This window comes from Columba livia, chromosome 2 (genome assembly GCF_036013475.1).
Source record: "Columba livia isolate bColLiv1 breed racing homer chromosome 2, bColLiv1.pat.W.v2, whole genome shotgun sequence".
Taxonomy (NCBI): domain Eukaryota; kingdom Metazoa; phylum Chordata; class Aves; order Columbiformes; family Columbidae; genus Columba; species Columba livia.
In genome coordinates, this window is record NC_088603.1 from 48285014 (window position 1) to 48308563 (window position 23550).

Consider the following 23550-nt stretch of genomic DNA (forward strand, 5'->3'; position numbering starts at 1 on the left):
AAGAACTTCCATCCATTAGATAGGCTATGAACGTGGCCCTGCCGGCAGCTGGCCTGACAGGGGAGAACCTTCGGCAGCTTCATCCAGCCTATGCTCTTCCTTTGTCAACCCCTGCCTAGTGATTCCACCAGCTCCTCAAGGGCTTCCTCTGTGATATCTTTGGGCTACCCCCGGGCCAGCTCTGGCAGTGCACACAGGAGGCTGCACTCTTTTAGACTGCCCTGAGGCATTGTGACCTCAGCGTTGCCCGGTGGTGGCCCAGTGACATGGGGGCGACGCGGCTTCCAATGCACAGCCTGGCCACGGCAGCCTTGCCCACTACCCCTCTGTCTGGCATCCTTTGGAGGAAGGCCTCTGGGGTGCCGGCCCAGATGCAGCCCCTGTGCCCAGGACGCCCCACTAAAACAGTGTTTACTGTCTTATTTTAAAAAGCTTTTGATCATGGACTTGTAAACAAAGAAGGCAGAAGAGAAAGGAAGGGCATGTCACTGTTAGCACTTGAAAAGTCTACTCAAAATTGGTCTAGCTAAAAACATCACATATGCAGCTTCATTTTCAGAAAAGTTATGAGTTCTCCAGCTGTGACAGCTCATCATCTACAAAGGGAGGCTACAGGTTTTGTGATAGCGAGTTACACCATTATATGCAGAACTTAACATTTTAACAACTTCAGCAGATGCATACCTGAATATGTTGGTATATGTAAAGTTTTCACATCGAATCTAACTGGCACTTGCTTCACTATCTGGAAAACAAAGAAATACATTACAACCAGTTTTAATATAATTCCAGAAATCTCTAAGTAGTTGAACATGAGAACACAAAGATGCTAAAATTGCATATGATGCGTGTATGAACCACTGCTCATTACTGAGGCATTTTCCATTTTTCCAGTATTTCTTCCAAGCAGATATTTGAGATTTCACTCAATGTTTTTAATACAATTAAATTGTTAGTATTTCAGTTGAAGTGACTTTTAATGGGAACATAAAATTATAGGATTTTTCAGTTTACGTTTTTATTTTGCTTGCACGAGGAAAAACACTTGCATTTGGGTTTCAAAAGCTACAGAAAGTAACTTTGCAGCTGAGAGTTCATGAAAGGTTTTAGCAATTCACTGTCATACAGTAAGTAGATATATATACACACTAAATCATTCTAGAATATAAAAAGTCATATTATCACCAACCAATCATCAATAAGGTATGAGGTTTTTTCACCACAACACATCATCTTCTGGTACATCATGAAACTGGATGACTGCTCAGTAACTGAGCATTTGAGTGTGATTTTCAGTAACTGAAGTATACAAAAAGATAACTGTGCACTGGCATTCAGTCTTTGACAGATGAAGCTTAGTTGTAACTGGAGAGTTGTTTTCTAAAAAAGGTCTTCAATTTCACAGATCTGCAGAACACAGGGAAATTGTACAATATAAGCTGACATTTCAGCTTTTAAAATTCTGCCAGCATCCAGTAAAACCCTTTCCAGGAGATAAAACTGCAAGCTCTTCAGTTTTACCAGGTCTCAGTATCACCCTGAAGATCACCAAGTATGCAATGACTCTGATTACATGCCCCTGGAATTTAGTGGGCTATTTTGCATTAATTATGAGTCTCACATTGCATGGTAAGGAGATTAGTCTCCATGTGCTCATTAGTATGTACACTTACCCCTAATCTCATCTCCTGCACTTGTAGCAAGAATCAGTGAAGGGCTAAGGCTTCAAGTCAGTGTTCCAAGGCAGAACTGAGAATTTACAGAAGTGGCATTCAAATGCATCATTACCTTTGAAATTCTCCCCTGGCAACAATATAACCCATCCCAAAAACATTAAAACAATATTGCTGGGTAGTTACTTTATCTAGCCATGTAAGATTTTTAAATTTTGAGTGCATTAGAAATTCCATTAAAACAAACAAAAGAATTATTATACTAAAACAATACAGCAACCAAAGGCTGTAAGGTTTTCCTAATGAGCTGATCATCACTTCCAATGAAAAATGTTGCATTCCCTGCATCAGCCACTTACTGACTGAAGCTGCTAAAATTACTTCATTTTTTTGCACAGAAATAAAAGGAAGACTGAAGAGGGTCTTGCCTATCATTCCTTCCACCAGTACTATGCATGTGCCCTATGTGCACATTACACTGTCATCACACTGCAGAGCTCTTTTTCCATCTTCCCTTTGCTGTCAAGCAAGCATCAGTCTCTGCTCCAGAGACACATCACAAACAGTTATCACATTAGAATCCAGAAATGACAGAAATTGGATGAACATGTCTTGTAATTTCAGGTCTTCTTTTCCTGAGAAACTATGTTCATATTAGAAACATTATCCCATCTGAAGTTTCGTTATTCCATAAAGGTATAGCTCCTAATCTAGAAGGCTTCATAGATGGCCTTGTTTTGAGTATACTAAAACACACTCAGTTTAGTGTTTATTTAAGTAAGATATCATAGCAAGTTATCAGAAAACAAATCTACAAAAGTAATGAACAGACCATTTAGTAGTTTCTATTTCTTGTAAGACATTATTTAATATCAGTATTCAATCCCAAAATAACTTAGTTCTCCAAATTAGCAGCACAATAGGATTTTAAGAGACTGCCAAAAAATTGCATGACAGCTTGCCAGATGACTGGGTGGAATTGCTTTAAAATGAGAATTATAAAACACAGGAAAGGAGTTTCACCCTGATTCAAGATTTATCTGCAAAAATAACCTCACCCACAAGTTCCTCAATCTTCTATTTTATTTTGCAGTACCTTAGGATTGTCAATGATTGGTGTTACGATAAGATCAGATTCAGTGTAAATGAGCTCTTTCAATGTTGACTCCATATCCTGGTGACTTGAGCATATATTTTTAGCCTAGAAGAAGAAAGTTTTTTGAAAAACTGTTTTGCACAAAAGAAGAAACTTTGTTTATTCCCAAAGTATTTCATGTCAACATTATATCACACATTTTGGCCATATACATATTCTAAATTAGCTTTTATTTATGTAGTAGCAGATAGGGCAAATTAAAAATTAGGATAAAGAAACACATTGGAAGAAAAAGTACTGTGTCAAAAAAATTTGCAAACTAAGTTAGCAATGTTCTGCATGTATTTTTTTAAATAACTTGCAGACTGTGAGAACTGCTTTCCTGTTATAATTATGGAAGGATGGAGAAGAAAATTGACTTTGCCACAGACTCCAGGCTAAAATTCTAACCATAAAGATACCATCATCCCATAATATTATTTTTCTACTCACGTTTTTCAAGCATGAATCTTTTTGTGAAGAATTCTGGGTTGGAGCAGTAGTAGCATCACTTACTTCTACTGCAGTGCTAGTTCTCGGAGTGGGACGAGAACTTAGGAAAGAAAAAAAAAATAAAGAGTATGGTTTAAGTTTCACTGCAAACTAATTTTTTGTTGTTGTTCTTTTGAAACTTCCATGCCAAACAGTAAACTTTTGAAGCTGACAAACACAAATGATGCAGTGCCTGCTCTATCAACTAAACATGAACTTCCTGTCTGACAAGGTTAGGATCTGTCAGTAGTTTGGGGTTTTTTTTTGGTTGGTTGTTGGTTTTGTTAAATGAATGTAATTTGATGATTTTCTCACCCATAGTTCTTGAAACTGGATGCTGAAACATGATTATCTTAATTCCTAATAACAAACATGAACTGAATTAAGTTGACAAAAAATTGCTATTTATTTCATGTTATTCTCTCTGACAGTCAGCTCTTGGCTAGGTAACAAGAATAAAAAACTGCCCAATTCTCATGCATGAATGTGAACTGGGTTTACTTTTCAGTTTTTCTTATTTAAAAAGAACTAATTTGCTTATTAGAAAATGAAGAAAGGAGAGATCAGAACACTGCAAATTTGCAATTTTGATAAAGCTGGTAGTGAACTTGATTTTGTAGTATACATTAATTTAAAACTAAGTGTTTCAAATCATCTTTAGAACTATTAAAATTGGCAGGCAGATTCCTAAAGCAAACACCAAATACCATTGAAAATTAGTATTAGCATGATTTTAGATGTGATGGTAGATGTTGTAAATTAGATTATAAATACTACTTCATTAAAACTAACTGAAATAACTGGAAAAGTAGACACACTATCATGCACAATAGCACTATTTCAGGTTATGTAAGAAGCCTGAAAGAGTAATTTTAAACTAGAATATTTCTGCTTGATGAGGACAAGAACAAAATCTATTTTACTAGATAATCTTATTGACACAAAAGCTAGCACGAGGTTTCAGAATCAGGCCTCAACTGAAACAAATCACTGTTAAACCAATCACTATTTTTATTTAATACCTACTTAGTAGATTGTTACCAATAGCTTGTGATGAAAAATTGCAAGAAAAATTTATTAGTGGATTATAAGCTGAATGTTTAATTCTTGTGTATTTAAAGTAAGCATATCCAAAGCATATTTTCGTATGTATGAAGTAATAAGGAAATAATGTTCTAATATCTGTCTGTCTAAACAGAAGAATTTAAGAAACAAAAAGCCTGCTTCCAGAAACCAGTATAATAAATCCATCAAAGCACTGCTTTAACTGCACATATTGATTTGGTATCTCTTCAAAGGTCTTAATATTCATCAAACTGGTGACAGAAAACTCAAAAGGAAACACACTAACAAAATGTTACAAACAGAACAATAAAGTGTCTGAAGATACAAGGAAGAAGAAAAAAACAAAACAAAACAAAAAACAACACCACAAACCTAGAGGGTTTGAAGGGTTTTCTAATTGTTCTTTAGGTTTTCATACCTGAGAAGAAATATTGATTCATTTGATTCACTATCAACTGCACTTTTGGGGCGCAATTCAGTCTGAGTTTCTATTGAAAAGAGAACATGAACGTGCATTCAGAAGTTTAAATAAAACATAGCACATAAGATTGGTAAGATTGACAAAATTCACAGGACACAAAATAATTCAAAATAACAACAAATAAGATTACCTATTTTGAAAGGATTGCTTGGTAGCTTATTGGCTCTTGAGGATGACAGGTTATCTAGATTTTTATGAGTATCCACTGGATCTTTGGCATTCCAAGACACAGATGACTCTGTGTCTTCACTGCTGTTTAATAAAAGATATTAGTCACATGGATTAAAACACAAAACAAAAAAAAAAATGGGCTAAGGATTTAACCAGGGCAATAAAATTCTTTTACGCTTTTAACCTTGGTGCCAGAGAGGCAGCCCTTCCCTCAGTCAGATCAGGCCTGCAGGTTGAGCCTTCTGTTCCTGCCTTTTTTTTTCACTTTATAGGAGCTGGTTTTGATGCAGGGTGACCTCTTATCACATCTTACCACCTCTCTCGATGTTGTAGTTTAATTCTGCTTGCCTCATACTGATTTAGCAGGTTCAGACTGATCCGTTCCTATTCAGGAACACACCCTCTACCTCCTAGGAGGGCAGCAAGGTGCTGCCATTGTCCCCTATTCCTCAAGTCACTGAATTCCCCATCCAGGGCTTCACACCTGTTGAACAGAGGCACCTGCTGGGAGGGTTGTGAGTCACTGCAGCTGGGACTCAAACCCAAATCAGCATACTATTGTCATATGTGTTACACATTTTATATTAGTAATGACAATGATGAAAAATAAGTTTACAGCATATGACTTGGAGAATATTAAAAATCCTCTAGCTCCCTCTGCAGAACTTGCATGAAAGAAACCAGGAAAGCTAAATTATTGCCCCATAAGACCAGAGCTACAAAGAAATATTAAAAGCTTTAGAGACCATTAAATCTTCACAGAAAAACGTCACAACAAACATACTTCTAATAATGAAGTCTAGATTTAGATCAATAAAAACGACCATGTTTTTGCTTAATGATCTACATGTCACACTAAATTGCAAGTTTATTGATTTTAGTTGTTTGGGGTTTTTTTAATATACTCCTTGCTTACTGGTATGGAATTGGGTCTATATAACCTTCTTGAAGGGTCTCCAGGATATCAAATATTAATCAAACCCACACTGTGAAGAAAATAAATACATGGGCCTCACAGTTGGACACAAAGAAGTGCTGAGCTTCTATTCTACATCAAGCCCATGTCCTATGTTTGTCATATCTGTCAATTAGTGTACACATCAGCAGATATTTCAGAGGCATTAGAAAACCCCCACGAGTAAAGTAAAATAGCCCAAATTCAGATTGTTCTGATTCTGTGAGAATTCCTCAAAGATGAGCATTGCGGTGGAGGTTGATGTAAGTCTTGCTAAAATCTTGACTAAATTCTTACTTTGTGGTATAAATTTTAAATCTTGATTTCTTATCTGCCTTGGTGGTGAAAGCAGTAATAAATTAAGACTGTATCTCAAACTATAACAAATATTAATTATAGAATCACTGCAGCACTGGTATCAGAAATAGGCATTAAACAAGAAAGCATTTTAAAATAGAACACAAAAAAAATCAGCATTCTAAAAGAAAACTTCCCACATTAGTTCCCTAGATTGGAACGTAAAGTATCTTTCAAACATTTAGAGCAAAAGAACATAAAAATCAACACCAAATATCCCAAGGCAAAATTAAAAACCAAACCCAGCAAGATAATAGAAGTTCTGTAGAAGCCTATGTTTTTAATATATATATATAGTACCTATTATTCACAAAAGGTTTGTTTTATTTTTTTTTGCATATACAGCAGTGTAGAGTGTTACAAATTTAGGAAAAAAAAAAAAAAAACAAACCAACACATTAGATTAAGGCTTTACATCATAGGCAAAGAAAATGGGTCAGCTGCATTTGCAATGATATAGGGCTGAACCACAAATCTAAGATGCTCTACCCACACACTTTATGATGCTCTAAGCCTAATGCATAAAAACAAACCCAAAAAAATCTCAGTAGAGATAAAATTGACCAATATCTATAAGATTCTACAAAAGCTTTAAAAACACGTCAAATTACTGTGCGTCATTATCATATAAACAAATAAATTAAAATGAGAGCAGTTAGTTCATAAGTAAATTTTAACACATTTTATAGCCAGGAAGAAGGAGTCTGTTGAAAGTAAACAGACACCATAAAACACCAATGGGATAATTCCTAAGCATCCAAAACTGTTCTCCGAATGGTGTAAACTCCATTAATCAATTATTGAACAACATGAAAATTGTAAGCAAAATTCAAAAGCAGGAAAATTTACAGAAAATTATAATAAGAACCATGTCTGTGTTTGTTTGCTTAGATTTACTCTACAGGAATTCTTCCTCAGACATTCGGTACCTTGAACTTGTGCCCTGGCTGTCTGCAGAATCATCACCAGCACAATGGCTAAGGGATCCTTTCCAGAATGGATGCTGCAATATGTCTGTCCAATTCAACCTTTTGAAAAGCAACAAAACACTGGGAAAATGGTGCCAAAGTACAGCTCCACAGAGAGATATCAGAATATGTTTTGAACCTAATAACACTACAGAGCAATTAATCCTTTTATTCACTTGTATTTGGTCAAATACAAGTTTTCTTATTTCTTGCCTCAAATCAGAATGTGGATAATTAACCCAACACAGAGGTACGAGACTAAGAATTAAGGAAACTGCCTAGCCAATCCCAACATTTGCATTATCTGAGCTACCCAATAAATTAGTATTTTATGTTATTTAAAATATAACTCTATAAGCTATAAATCAAAGCCTTGTAAAATAGATTGCTCTGGAAAAGCAAAGCCTTCCAAATTTAAAATTGCCCATCACTTCTGTTACAAAGTTATTTATTTAGCACGAGCTACAAAAATAAAAAGATACACTTAATCACAACATTAATTCTGTACATCTTTATATAAGAAAAAGCACAGCTTGTTCTTTTATGGGGGATTAAACGAGTTTTGCATTTTTTGTGCTCTACAAATGATTATACATACAGCCATACAGTATCATAGCTATTATTTTTTCCAGAAGTGAAGAAAGGCAATGTAAACAACTGCCATGGATTAGACAGTTTACCTTTTCTGAGGATCCTTTTGAAGCAAGCCATGCAGCAAACTAATAAACTCAGCAGAAGGTTCGTGAAAAGTAGAACCTGTAAATAAAAGCAACTTGGAAGATACATATGGGGCAACAAAAACAACCATCAAAAAATGTAGATCAAATAATTAGTGGCAGATCGTGCTAAAAAATTTTGTCAAATAGTAATTTCATCTGAAAAAATCTGAATGTATGAAGATTTCTAACTATATGCTTTTTGCATGCCAAAGGATCCTCAAAAATAAAATCCAAGCCAAAAAAGCAAGCCAACCCACCGAGCCACCAGTGCTCAGTTTCCAAACTAATTAAAATTGTTTATATGTTAAAAAACACACCTTCAATTATCATGTAGCTATTAGCAAGAAATTAATTGGAGTTGAAATCTGCTTAAATTTAAATAAAATTTCCCCCAATCACTAACATTATTAGAAGACCATTCACTGTTGCACCCTATTATACAAAAGAGATTTCCAAAATGCCTTTTTAACTGAGAAAAACTCCACTTCTGAGAACTCAGAAATATGAAATGCACTTTATCCATTTTGAAAACAAAATCTCTCTTAGAATTGAAACAAGTAACAGCAGATTTAACTCTAAAGGTCACCATTTTCACTCTATTACTATGAACTGAAAAGAACCTCTCATATTTGAGTGTCCCCATGAATACCACTGATGCCCAGAATGACTGAGATCAAAAATTCTATCCCAGCAGGTAGATTTACTTTCAATTCTTAACACTAAATCGTACACCTGTCTGTCAATAAGCATTCACCATTAACAGGGAAGAAGCTCTTATCAAAAGAAGGTAATGCTAACATTCAATTCAGACAGCTAGCCAATTCCTGCAATCAGCCTCAGAAGAAACAGTGCAAAACAGAACTTTTAACTTCGTACATATTACTCTGATCTGATTTATTAAACAATAACAGAATATTACCCTCTGGTCTAGGTGGCAATGGATCTTCATACAAAATCTTTTCAATTAATTCAGAAAAATTGTCTGAGAAGAATGGTGGTCTTCCTATAAACAAAAAGAAGTATATTTCACTGATTAGGCAAACTTCAAAGTGGCTGTCCGGTGCAACAATACATGACGAGCTCATTTTCCTAAGGAAATATCCAAAGAAATAAACACCCCCAGTTTGAATTCTATTTATCAAGTTCTCTTGTCGATTTAAATATGAGACCTTTGATTAACTTCTGCCATGAACAGCAAAAGAGACCAAGGATAGAACAGGCACCAAAATGATTTGACGGAGGTCACCAAGATAGTCCTGTATGATTCAGCAACGAGACAACAACAGGAGAAAGTCTAGGCAGAAATCTAAGTATCTATGTAACTATGTTGATCCAACAGATCAGCGTATTAAGAATTCAGAAGGTTGCACCGTAATTCTCTTTTGTGATAAAATTTTCCTTCCAGCTGCAGCCAATGCTAATGGGTACTTTTTCTGCAGGAAACCCTATGACTGCTTGTTTGTTCTAGTGAAACAGTTTTCTCTTTCAAAACTCAAAGTAATGCACTCAGAGTTTAATACTGAGGAGATTAAAAACATTACACTGTCAGAGTTCAAGGACTGCTATAATTTTAAATCGCAGTATTTAAGCAATACAGGTTGGTTAATATCACAATATTATATCACAGTCACAAATGACAACTTAATAGTATTACTTATTTAACAAGAATTTACTCTGGGACCACAACCTATGTTTCCATTATCACAGATATTAAATAGATACACAAACGTACAACCTGAGAACATTTCGTAAAGCAAACACCCCAAGGACCACAAATCACTGGCTTTGGAGAAGTCTTCTCCCTTTATTGCTTCTGGAGCTGCATATAACAGAGAGCCTACAAAATACAATATATATTACACATTCTGATTATTCATTTAGTATTTATCCCGCTCAACACTTCAAACTTTGTCTCCACACTTCAGCAAGTCAAGGATTATCTTCACTTCATATAAGAAAACTGAGATACCAAATTTAAGGAGTTTCAAAGGAACTTCTCTCCTATACTTTTACTGAATTATGTAAGATTATATACACTATTTTGTTGTTTATTTTACTTCTATTAACCAAGCTGGTTTGTACTACACTTTTCTAACAACATGATTAACGCAAAGTATGTTTTGATATATCTTCACCACTTCCAGAGTCAAACAAATTGAGCAGAATGGCAAACCAACATAACTCTCATGGAACAGGAATAATTACATCATGTTTGGGTTTTTTTTTGGAGGTGGGGGAAAAAAAAAAAAAAAAAAAGGTATTCCAAAACATAAATCTTAGAAAATTCCATTACAAAAACATGGTAGCTAGCCAGCTGGATCACTCACCTAAACTAGTTACAGCTATTTTCACACTAAAACTCTATGAAAACTTCACATATAAAATTCTAGCATTTCATTCAAAAAACTCCTTTTGTCTTTACATAGAAAAATAAATATACAGTTCGCATTTCTATAGTAGGTCTCATCGAAACACTAAGATGTTTCTCAAAAATCTCTAAAAAAATACACAAACTCAGAAAAAATGTAAATTCCATAGTCCCTTAAAAAGCTTACTTTGGATTCTTTTGTTCTTGGGTTTTATTTTTTTAAGTGACTAAAGGTCATCAACCATACAGATCAAAACAGCTGTTCTGAAAGCCAACAGGAAAGAGATTAGATTTGTATTTCTTCCTGAATAAAGATCTGGTCTTGTCTTAGTATTTCCAGTATGGACTTTCAGTAGAAGACAGCAAACTATCAAGAAAGCTCTCTTTGCTCCCATTAAAAAAATTGCCAAGAATTTCATCGTTCCCCATAACAGTAACTGCTGTGACACATCATTATCTTGGAAATCAAGGTCTGTGAGATGCTCTGAGATGTTGACTAATAAAAGATTCAGAAGATTAAAATCAAGTTTCTGAATTTTTCTTACTTGATGAAAAAATAATACAGTATTTGCAGCCTACTGCGTTGGCATGGATCTGTCTGTTGAAACTAAAGCTTTCCCATACTTCAAAAATAAATGATCATTCTTAAGTAAGTGGTACTGAAACAGTCGAGCCTCAAACTAGAAATCACTTCGACCATTTGCATCAAAAAGGACAATGGAAGTACAGAAGTGCCAAGACTCCAGTGAAATAAGCAGCAGTTCTGTGTTATACTTACTGAATTTTGTGTACATATTTAACATGAAGTTAATGGAATTTAATCCTAGATCTTAAAGAGAGCATCTGCAGATAGACTTTTAGAAAGTCCACAAGTAATTCCACTGCTCATTTTTTTCTGAGACAAAACAGGATTAACTTTAAGTCACTACTTTATCATAACTCAAATACCAGTTATTTCTTCATTCTCCAATCATTACTTCATAACTAGAGCACAAAAGGTTGTAAACAAGTGATTATTTTTGTTACTTCCTTTAAACTTTTTTTTTTTTTTAAATACACTGTCCTATAACAACTAAGTTCCAGAAAAACAGCTTCATCAGTTCGGAAAGCCAGTTTCAGCTTGAACTCTGAATTTCCGAGGTTTTAGTGATCATCTTATTTTTCTAATTCTGCTTCTTGTAATTAGCTGATGATACGTGAAATGCATCAAGGAGCAAAGGTGTTTCACAGGGTTTTTCTTCCCACCATAGTTTTCATCAAACAGCAATTAAGCCTCCTCAGCAAAACCAAATCAAGAATTAATATTTTTAATTAATTAGCTACTTTGAAACATTTCAGATCTCATTCATACACTCTATTTGGGTGGAGATTTTTTGTTTGTTTTGGGATTTGTTTTTTGTTTTGCTTTTTAAATTCTTGAAATTTTGTTTATTTTTTTCTAGAAAGAAAATAAATCAAGAACATTTTATAAAATAATGAAAACATGCTCAAGATAGACAGTTTGTATATTAAACTGTATTGTAGGGATTTGATGTCATGCAGCAAAAAGAAATTTAAAATAAGCCACTTCCAGTTATGTTATGTTGAAAGTTTGTTATATAATACAAGTATACAACAGTCTATAATCACCTACATATGAGCTTCGATCCAAAAATAACCTGAAGTCTATTTACAAATAACAGGAAAGGTCAGGAATTGCTGATATGTCATACATTTTATGACAGAAGTATATTTTTCCAGCTCTTAGTTAAACTGGCTTTGTAAAACTTAGAATTATTACCATATACTTGTAAATATGGTTACTTTCAATTCTACTCAATTGCAGGTGTTGTCCCCTCTATAAGTTATGACCTCTTTGAACAATCTTCCTTAAGGTCAACATTTTGGTTTTGAGCTTACTTGAAAAATTCCCTATATGCAGGTTATGTAAGAACTGCTTAAAGAAAATGTACAGATCATGGTTTCCATTGCAAAGACAGAGGCAAATACATCAGTCTTTACAAATGATAACACAACAGAATTATTTGGTTTCTCTAGAAATGTAGTCAGCCCCAACAGAATGATGAACAACTTTTATTTCAGGGTCTTCTCTCCAAATAACTTCAAACAAAGGTTTTTTCAAACTTTCATTCTGTCTCTTTGGTAAAAGTTAATTTTGGCTAGTAAAACTATTATACCTCGAAATCTGCTTTGCAGGTGTCTTTGTGGAATGCTTTCACCAACATCTCTTTCACCTTCTTCAGATCCAACTAAAGAGAAAAACTCTTCCAAGTTTTCACCATCCTTTTTAGCCAAACAAAAATTACTGAATTTCAAAGTGCCAGGCCCTTCCAGCAGAATCTAGAAAAATAAACATAATACAACATAAAAGTATCATATACTAAAACTGATGACTGCTGAAATTTCCAACACAAAGTATAAAACATTTGTTTTTAAATAACACTCTCAAGCCATTTAAATACATAGAGATTATCACAATAACTGAAAACACTGGAAAGTTTTTAAGTCAACACCAATATTGCCTTTTTTCTTACAACCAAAAGATTACAGAATCTCACAATAGAACTCTTTAGAGATCTAATATGAACTTTGATTTCCTCATTATTAAATCTAAATGACCAATGATGTTACTATAGAAAAGAAAGTAAAAGAAGGGTAAAACTGCATAGGAAAAGTGTAGTAAAAAGAAACATTGCTTCTTTTGAGAAAAAAATAAAAAGGTGATTTTTTTCTAATTTTATTTAGCAGAAAATTTAAAAGATTTTGTTCAATGACCATGAGAGTTTTCTGCATGTGGTTACTGCCTATTCTTGTAATTAAAAGTCTCATACTCCCAAAAATGTTGTTTGGGGAAGTAGCTCATTCAGTTATATGGTGGGAGGGGAAAAAAACAAACAAACACACACAACAGTCCTATTTTAGCACTCTGCATTTTATTTTCTAAGGAGTACTTTACAGCAACATTCTTCTTGGGAGGAATAGAGGTATCACCATTACGCTTTATTCATACTGGGTTTTTTTAAAAAAACTGCTTTTGGACCCACAAATGACAGAAACTGAGTATAGCGGTGCAAGATTTTACAGAAAATTCAGAGAAGAGCAACTTGATCACTTACAGTGATCACTTACAGGTTACTGAATAAATTAAAAATAAAACATGGGCCTTGACAAAATTATACATAAATTTCACACACATACACAAATCATGAACTACATAAAGATTTGCATTTTTATGCAAGAGCAAGACAATAATTTAAATGGCATTTGGAAACAATACAATAGGTTATTAACAAAGAAAGTTCAGTTAACTTTACTCCCTCATCAGCATTTTGTGTCCAGTTCTGGGCCCCTCAGTTCCAGAAGGACAGGGAACTGCTGGAGAGAGTCCAGCGCAGGGCAACAAAGATGATTAAGGGAGTGGAGCATCTCCCTTATGAGGAAAGGCTGAGGGAGCTGGGACTCTTTAGCCTGGAGGAGACTGAGGGGTGACCTTATTAATGTTTACAAATATATAAAGGGTGAGTGTCACAAGGATGGAGCCAGGCTCTTCTCGGTGACAACCAGCAGTAGGACAAGGGGCAATGGGTACAAACTGGAACACAAGAGGTTCCACTTAAATTTGAGAAGAAACTTCTTCTCAGTGAGGGTGACAGAGCACTGGAACAGGCTGTCCGGGGAGGTTGTGGAGTCTCCTTCTCTGGAGACATTCAAAACCCGCCTGGACACATTCCTGTGTTCCTGGTCTGGCAGGGGGATTGGACTAGATGATCTTTTGAGGTCCCTTCCAATCCCTAACATTCTCTGATTCTGTGATTTTCTATGCCTTCAACATATTCTGCAGTATGATCGAATAGGCATAATAATGAAATTCTGTGTCTGAGGACAGAGAACTAAAATCCTTCATTAATTCAAACCAGAACACCAAATCAAAATTAATCTATCATATCAAATATACAGCAGAGAAAGAAATCTATCAGATCATAAAATATTCAAGCTATAGACTTGTCTCTCATTGTCTTCACATATATTGTAAAGCTCAGCTGGCCTGCTACCTGAGGTAAGCCTATTTCAAACCATAAAACAGAAGTAATGAATTAAACACTGATGGTATACAAAGTAACATGCAGTTTCCCCTACAAATAATACTCATTCTTACCTTTCCAGGTGTCAGTTCACAAAAGATAATTCCAAGTTTATGAATATGGTATAAACCAGTAATCAAATCAACACCAAATTCTCTCACTACATCTTCAGGTAGATGTTCATCTTGAGCAATAACAGATTCTAAAGAACCACCTGAAATATGTCATAGTCAGCAAATCACATAAAGAAGATGCCATACAAATAATTCCAACGAACATTAAGTAAGTTTCTTCAAAAGGTGCGAAACAAAGGTAATTTTCAGTAGATAAATATATTTACTGAGATTATCCAATAGTTAGAAAATCTAAAATGCACAGAAAAGAAAAACCTATTTCCAACACTGTGACAAAAATCTTAATTTTTACTATAATTAAAATGAGTGCATAACTTAAAAAATACTTCAATACTGATTTATTTTACAAAGGAAACAGAAGGGGGAAAAAAACCCAGCAAAATAACAACAAACAAAACAGAAACTGTCACATCACAATGTAACAGTACCTAGTAGGTTTAATCAAATTCCTTAACCAGATTCCTGCTGTATGAGTTAAACACCAAGACCAGACTATCAACTTCTGTGAACAAGCGCTAAAGCTAATGACATGTAATTTTCTACAGAATTCAAAGACAACAGAAATAGTAAAACTGGGTTATATTCTTGATCCTGAGGTCAACAACATCTAAGAGATCAATTATTTTGTTTGTTCTTCACACATATTATTTCTGTACAGTCCTTTCCTTGATTCATGTGCCCCAGTTCTTTCATTTTCATCCCTTCCTCTCTCTTTTTTTCCTTTTCATTTTTAAAGACAAACAAACAAACAAAAAATAACCAGGACCAAGTCTTCACTTTCCAGGTTTCACACACAAATCCCAGCTTCCTGGCCCAGCAACTCCTACTCATAACTCCTTGCACTTCTCATGCTAACATAAGACCCCTGTCCTTCAAAAATCACCATGCTCCTTCTCCACTAAGTTTCAACCAACCCTTCCTCTGTTTCTGATCAGATTAGACCTACAAACCCTTCCAAATAACCTTCACGTACACACTCTATCACCTGTGTCCTTCAATGGGCTTCAAATTCACTCCATGCTTTTCCCCACTGGTTGTTACTATTAATACTTCTCTGCCCTTGCAAAAATCTCTGTTCTTCCCCCATCACCTACTTCCTCACATTCCACTGATCCTCAGGTAAGCCAGACTCATCCCATTTCAGCCATTGCTGTCCTAACTGTTCATGAGACTTGGACTTCTCCTAATTTTATATCCCGCACACTCATTGCTCAAACACTCCTCCTCTTTCCTGTCCCAGTCTCCTATCCTAAACTCCACATTCCCAGCTTCCCCAAAAACTCTTTCCTCAACGTCATTTGGTCTTTTACTACTTGTGCACCAGACCTGTTCCCCTTGGACTACAGTTTGTATTTCGTGAATTATCTATGGGTTTCCTGCATTATCTGTTATTTATATCTCAGCCAAATCATGCAGAATTTAAAAAAGGACACAAAATTTAAATCCCTGAATGAAAACAGAGATTGAGACAGCTCTTCAGATAAAAGGATACTAGATTCTTTTATTTCAAATCACAGAATAGATTTTCCTAAGCTTTTTTCCCTTTACTTAGTAATTTCTTTCAGAGAATAGCAAGACTAGGCCTGTCATCACAGTATTCTTCAAATTATTCAACACTGCTGAATCTTAAAATTATTTTCTTTCTAAAGCTTTTTTATGCAATTTAGTAAATGAGTCATTCCTTTAAAACCAAGCCCATACTACATAGTTATAGTAAAGAATGTTCCATCATGTTCAATTATTGGTTTTATAAGGTATTTTACAGGACTACATATAGAATTATTGCACAATATGACCAAACATACAAAGAAAAAAAAATAATGAAAGCAGCAACACAGAAGTATGCCACATCTGATAAGAGAAACTCACTTTGTCACCTTGAGACAAGTGAGAGAGATCTTCCATATTTCAAAAGCTGCTTTTGAGGCTCTACAAAATTAATGAGAAATCCATGTCTTATTCTATTTATAAGTAAGTTAACTTCAAGACACTCTCCTTACAGCAAACGGTAATACTGCAAGGTAAAAATACATTATAATTGTTCAAACTGTACTTAGAAAGAGGTTGCCTGTCTAATAACTTAAATATATGCCCATAAGTTATACTAAGAAAAGAGACCAAAGCCTGTATAAGAGCCATTAACTTCACTTTTAACCACTGAAAGAATGACCTCATTTTTTTCCAGAACTTGTACCTTCTCTTCTGCAGTGATTTTTGAAACAGAATTCTGTATAGAAAAAAGGCTGTGTGCAATACGGACTTTTACTATGAAACAAACTCCAGATACCAACACCTTAACACACATCATTTGCACAACTGGCCGTCTTTTCTTTCCACGTGGAGTAAAGCATGCTATCTGGAGTTTAAAACATGCAGTCATCACAATTACAGAAAGCTTTGAAAGATTTCTTTAACAGATTGATGAGAACATATGAAAACTCAGTGAATCACTTAATGCTGTTTTGAGTCCTCAGAGCTCCCAAATTAACACCTTAACATAAAAAGTCAAAATACTTCTACTGAACAGGAAGAAATCTTATATAATTTACTATGAGCTACACAATTGGCATTTGATTTTAAAAGTCATTTGAATAATATTGTCATTCATACATTATACCCTGGTTTGCTCCTTGCTCTCTTTATTATTGTGTGCTATAAAATGAAAAGAGAATGCCAAAGCTGCCAGTCCTTAGAAAGCTTCTCAAGTAATCTTTATGTAGCTACCCTTCAACTACTCACAATTTGTTTATAAGTTCCCCCAATTAGCACTATCTCTTCAGCTATTAAAATCCAACATTATGTCACATCAGTTAACATTTAACATTCTTATACATTGAAGCAGAGGAAAAATATGACTTGAATTGATTTCTAAAAATGTTTCCAAAGCAAAAACATTTTTATATATAAATTTGATTCTCAAGTTAATAATCAGATAATTATTAAACTTTTTCAAAGATCTAAGTATTTGCTGAGGAAAAAGTTATAAGAAGTCTTTAAAAAATACTCACACTATAATTTTTATCTTTTGAGCTTATCTCACCTGTGCATAATTCCACTACAAGCCAGAGATGGTTGCTTGTTTCATACCATTCATGAAATGTCACTATATTCTTGTGTCTGATTTCATGAGTCAGACGAACCTAGAACAAAGTTTTTAACATACTTAACTGGGGGAGAAGGAAAATGTATAGACTTATGGCAGGGGGAAGAGACAATACTTAACTCTAGATCAATTACTTGTTCTCTTACCTTTTCCAGTGCACTCAAATTATTTTCTAGTTGAAATACTTTAGTTTTACATGTATGTTGAGGAAAGACAACTTTCCCCACAGACACTGTCCAACTCACCTGTTTTTAAATATACAGGGAAAAAAAAGGAAGTTCCCCAGCCAAAAATTATAAGCACTATTTAACCTTCCTGCATCAGTAAAACAATAACAAACTAGTAATCAGAATTTAGAGTGAAATGTGCATTGCTACTTTCCTTTTCAATGAGAACACAAGTGTTAGACAATATGGTGAATACAGTAAAACAAAGTAAAAAGAAATTTTTCCATCATTCCTAATATTATCAGGCAAAAGTAATCATTCGAGGGTCCCTGGAAATCTATCTATCACACCTACATGGCCTAATCGCTACAGAAGCCTCTGTATCTTCTTGGAGTGTTAGGGAATAGACTGCCTTAGCTGATTGAATTATTTGATACACTGCTTCTCACAGGACTTGTTTAGAAACTGCTTACAAAGAACTTGCTTAGCATAAGTAACTTAGGCCACAAGCTGTGAACTTTTGAACTTTCTGCCACATTAAGAAAAAAATGGGCCTCAGAATTTGTTCAGGTAGAAAGATAAAGGAGCTTTTGATTGTCAGCAGAAGTTATAACCCTAGAGATAAGTAAAGGAATGAAACGGCATGTCTAAAAGAAGAGGAGAAACAGAAGAATGTTCTGGTTATTGACAAGGACTTCTTTTTCTCCCCAGCTGCAAGTGCAAAACAATACAAGACAAGACTTCGACTGACCTCTGCTCTGGTTGGTAAAAGACAAACAACTACCCACAGCGACAAGAAACTACCCACCTGACAAAAATAAAAGGATCCAATGAAGAACAGGGAGACCTCAGACTCTAATTTTACAATTGTCCCAAACTGACATGCAAGGGGTGGGAAGCTTAGATTGCAAAGGTATAATTGCCCAAGGTTTTCTTTACTCGAGGTCCCTGTAGCAGAGGAACCCTGCTCAAGCTGCTCTATGCTGTACCTTGCAAATAAATTACTGATTTAAGAAGAACATCTGAAATCCATGCCTAAGTCTCTGCTTCTAGAAACCTAGGGAAAAGAAACTTCCTTAACACCAGAGGTAAGGTGCCTCTGAGGGCTTCCTAAGATGAATATGCTTCTAAGAAAAAAAATGTTTAAATTGAGAAGATACATTAATTACCCAATAAATTATCAGTGAAACAATGAAATGAAATATGAAACTGTTCTAGGTTTGCATGGCAAGCTTTTGGTAGCAGGGGGCTACAAGGCTACAAGGATAGCTTCCGTTAGAAGCTGCTAGAATGTCCCCTAGAGCCAATGCCAGCCATCTCCAAGACAGACCTGCTGGTGGCCAAGGCCGAGCCCATCAGTTACGGTGGTTGTGCCTTTCTGATAACAGATTTAAGAGGCTGGGGGGGGGAGATAACCACAAACAAACAACAACAACAAAAAACTATTAGGGAACAGTATCAGGAGAGAGGAATGAGAATATGTGAAACAGCTCTGCAGACACCAAGGTCAGTGAAGAAGGAGGGAAGGAGGGAGAGGAGGTGTTCCAGACACTGGAGCAGAGATTCCCCTTGCAGCTTGTGCTGCAGACCATGGTGAGGCATGTTGCCCCCTCACAACCCATGAGGTTCCATAGTGGAGCAGAGCTCCACCTGCAGCTTGTGGAAGACCCCACATTGGAGCAGGTGGATGCCCAAAGGAGGCTGTGACCCCATGGGAAGCCCATGTTGGAGGAGGCTTCTATCAGGACCTGTGGCCTCACGGAGCAAAGAGCCCACACCGGAGCAGGTTTGCTGGCAGGACTTGTGACTCCATGGGGGACCCAGGCTCGAGCAGTCTGTTTCTGAAGGACTGTACCCCATGGGAAGGACCCAGCCCGGAGCAGTTTGTGGAGTACTGTCTCCCATGGGAGGGACCCCATGCTGGAGCAGGGGAAGAGTGTGAGGAAGAAAGAGCAACAGAGACAATATGTGACCACAACCCCCATTCCCCATCCCCACTCTCTGGGAGCAAGTGGAGAAAATGGGAGTGAAGGTTGAGTCCAGGAAGAAGGGAGAAGCAGGAAGAAGGTGTTTCAAGATTTGGTTTTATTTCTCATTACCCTACTCTGATTTGATTTGCAATAAACTAAATTAATTTCCCCAAGTCAAGTCTCTTTTGCCTGTTACAGTAACCGGTGAGTGATCTCTCCCTGTCCTTATCTCAACCCACAAGTCTTTTGTTATATTTTCTCTCCCCTGTCCAGCTGAGGAGGGGTGTGACAGAGCAGCTTGGTGGGCAATTGGCATCCAGCCAGGGTCAACCCTCCACAGAAGCAAAATTTATCCACTGGAAAAATAAAATATTTGCAATGTCAAATCAGTTATGATTTCTGTTCCAGAAGGTATGTCTAAAATTTTGCCAAGCTTTTACAAACCAGAATTGATCTACCTCAAATGCTGTTCCTTCATCAAAAATATCCTTTTCTTGGTAAGTAGGAAATCGATTATCTACTGGAAGGTATTATTACCACTGGATTCGCAAACTGATAACAAAATAAAGCAAACCACTACATGCAAGTAACTGTTTTTACAAGTTCTCTGATATATCATAGGAACAGCAAGCCTGTAAACATAAGTATATGCGTATGATTTAAACAACAACAAAATCAGATGGAGAAATAAATACATTAAAGACTATTTGAAGTACAGGAATTAAAAATCTTATAAAGCTGATTTAAACGGTGACAAACACCATGTAAAGAATCATGAAGTAATTCTCTTTTGTATTACCTTTATATAGATGAACTTTGAAGGTCCCTTCCAATTCAAAATATTCTCCAATTCTATACCTGTGCTACAAGGACTTTGTAAACTGTACCTTTTCCCAGACTTAGCAGGTAAAAAACAACACTTACCCAGTTTGTTATTTCAGCTCTTTTGCATTTATCTGCGCAAAGAATGGCAACAAAATTAATTGTCCCCTTTCTTCTTCCTTTATAAGCAACGGTCTTATCTCCTCTTCCAATCTCCTCATACAGAACGAAGTTCTCCATACTTAAGGATGCTTTACAGGCAATGAATTGGAAACGTGACATTAGTCTCATAAACAAATAAACACTTAAAGAAAGCAGGAGGGGGTAAGCATTCAAATTTAATAGTCACTGATGTATAGGATTTACTCTCCCAACTCTTAAAAGCAGGGATTACATACTTTCAGTAAAATTGAAAATAATTACTTGACAGAAGGCCTCCTCTCAAGAAATACAATCAAATTTTTGAACAGAAAATATTATTTTCCACTTCCAAAGCTCTTAACATATTCAAAAAGTTACAGATGGGTGAATAGCTACAAATTCCAAATATTTTATCTGTAAAAAAAAAAAAATCACGCTACCAATCTTACAATTTTATGTTCTACATAAAACTGCTGTTCAAATGAAAATAGTCTATACAGAAAGCCTTGCCAAATAAGATTACCATTTCTTCCCAAGGGCACTGCAGGCAAACATGCCCCTGCAACTTTTCACAATGCCAAATAACCGATTTAATCAACATAACTGAAAAAACACAGGACTTTGCGATTATTAGCGTTCCTACCAATGCTGAGCTAAATGTAGCTTGACCAGTTATAGTACTCAGCAGCAAGGATTTTTCACGGATACAAACAATTCCTTGCAGACAGAAGCTGTGCAAATTTGTTGGCCAGTGTTATATTGTGGGAGTCGGGGAGTTCCACAGGAATTTATATTTGTAACTATCATTTTTGTCTCAAGAATTGCATATGCTTTAATTTACATACTGGAAAAAAAAAACCAAACAACACAGCAATTGTCATTTGTTGCAAACACAGGAAGTGGCATTTGTACATTTAAATAGTTAGATACTTTTCATAAAAGCATGGTTCATTCTTTTGTTCCACAATTATTTTCTCAGAGGATACTTGTAGCAATGGGAGAACTGACAGCAAAATATTGAAGCAACTCAGTCCTCTGTCAGCTTTCCATCCTGCTCCTTGGCTGTGGAGCACAGATATAAAGAATCCCAATACCAGCATACTCCAGAAATAGGAAATGTTGCTAACTAGTCCCCAGTGACTAGTTAGTTCTTCTGGCTTCAGGCCAACTTCAACTCTGATGCCCAGTTCTTCCAGCTACTCTACACAAATTCATCTACTCTACACAAATGCATCATAGAACATCATAGAATCGTTTTGCTTGGAAGCATCATTGAGTCCACCCACAACCTAGCACTAAACCATGTCCCTAAATGGTTTGAGGCTTTAACCAAGGTAGTAAGTTTTTTACAGCTCTAACCTTGCCCCAGCGAGGCAGCTTCCCTCAGTCAAGTCAAGCATATTGAGCCTTCTGTTCTCTTTAGAAAGGAGTCACCTGTAATCACGACCCGCCTTTTTTTGCTTTGCGGGAGCTGTTTTTGATGGAGGAAAGATAACCCATGTCACCTCCTACCACCCCCCTCAATGTTGTAGCTTAATTCTGCTTGCAAGGCCTATTTGGTAGGCTTGGTCCGTTCTGTTCCTATTCTGCTTGCAAGGCCTATTTGGTAGGTTTGGTCCGTTCTGTTCCTATTCGGGAACAGACCCTCCTCCTAGGCTGTGCAGCAAGGACCTGACTCCCCCCTGTTCCTCATATCACTGCATTCCCCATCCAGGGCCTCATATCTGTTGAACAGAGGCACCTGTTGGGAGGGGGTCACCGCAAGTGGGACTTGATTCCACAAGCCCTGGCTTAGGAGGCCAATGCTTTATCAATTAGGGCACTGGGGCTCCAATGCACTTTTTCCATTTTGTTTATAAAACTGTTGTTTTTTCTTCAACAAGACCACTTCTCAACGTAGGTATTCTACTACCATAGAAAAGCAGCATATTGGAGCAATGGGAATGATCAGCAAGGATAAAAAGGAAGGGCTGCTTAAGCAGTACAGCTGCCAAATGCCTAATCATAAGCCATAAACTCAACTTCAATTCACCTCTTCATGAGACACAAAGCTCCCAGAGTGACAAACTGAAGATTAAAGAATTCCTGAGTTTTCAGACAGGACTTCAAGTGAAAATACAACAAAGCATTATTGAGCAGCAGCAGACAATGAAGCATCTGTCACTAAAATACTGGTTCTTGCCAGAACATCAGCCAGGTGCCAAGTATCACACAGATGATCAAGAGTTTACAACATACATAGGAACCTCATAATTTCAGGATTTCCTTTATCAAAGATAGTAATCCAAGACAGAAGCTTTCCTCCTAAAGGAAGAAAGAATCTCACCATTACAATTAAAAAGCCTTGAGATTGATATTGAAAATTAGTTTGATTTTACTGAGCACTAAGCAGACAAGCGGGTAAAGCCAGCATAACATAGGAATGTTTGAGTTTTTTTCTATTGCTATCTATGAGAACAAGGTAATTATATAATTGTTACTTTGCCATACATCCCCAAATAAGGCACAAAGATACAGCATCAGAACAGATGGGGTCTCCATTTCCCTACTTCCCTTTTCTGATTCATGCAGATCATTGCACCATACTTTATGTTCTTTTTCTGGACAGCTCAAAAAAAAACCTCAAAAAAACAAAAAAACACAAAAATGTCTTCCTCTACTACCAAAAATTCCAGAACAGTAATGCCATAGAAATGTATCCATCAAAAGAGACGGCCAACCCACAGTCTCCCTCTGCAAAGTTTAAG

At 36.1% G+C, this 23550-nt stretch overlaps 1 protein-coding gene across 10 annotated transcripts in view; it reads right to left on the minus strand.

Annotated features, from left to right (window-relative positions):
* ULK4 (unc-51 like kinase 4) overlaps positions 1-23550 on the minus strand; it is a 240114-nt gene that overhangs the window by 215318 nt on the left and 1246 nt on the right. For 5 of the 10 annotated variants that reach the window (XM_065051786.1, XM_065051782.1, XM_065051780.1 and 2 more), the window contains exons 2-14: positions 20765-20913; positions 17641-17740; positions 14541-14680; positions 12562-12724; positions 9752-9853; positions 8936-9019; positions 7978-8053; positions 7259-7357; positions 4977-5098; positions 4784-4853; positions 3262-3361; positions 2770-2874; positions 685-745 (exon numbers count right to left, since the gene is read on the minus strand). In XM_065051786.1, coding sequence (XP_064907858.1) covers positions 685-745; positions 2770-2874; positions 3262-3361; positions 4784-4853; positions 4977-5098; positions 7259-7357; positions 7978-8053; positions 8936-9019; positions 9752-9853; positions 12562-12724; positions 14541-14680; positions 17641-17740; positions 20765-20902 — 1360 coding nt within the window. In that variant the 5' untranslated portion in view covers positions 20903-20913. The remainder of the gene's footprint in view (positions 1-684; positions 746-2769; positions 2875-3261; positions 3362-4783; positions 4854-4976; positions 5099-7258; positions 7358-7977; positions 8054-8935; positions 9020-9751; positions 9854-12561; positions 12725-14540; positions 14681-17640; positions 17741-20764; positions 20914-23550) is intronic. The other 5 variants (XM_065051784.1, XM_065051781.1, XM_065051789.1 and 2 more) reach the window with 3 other exon arrangements.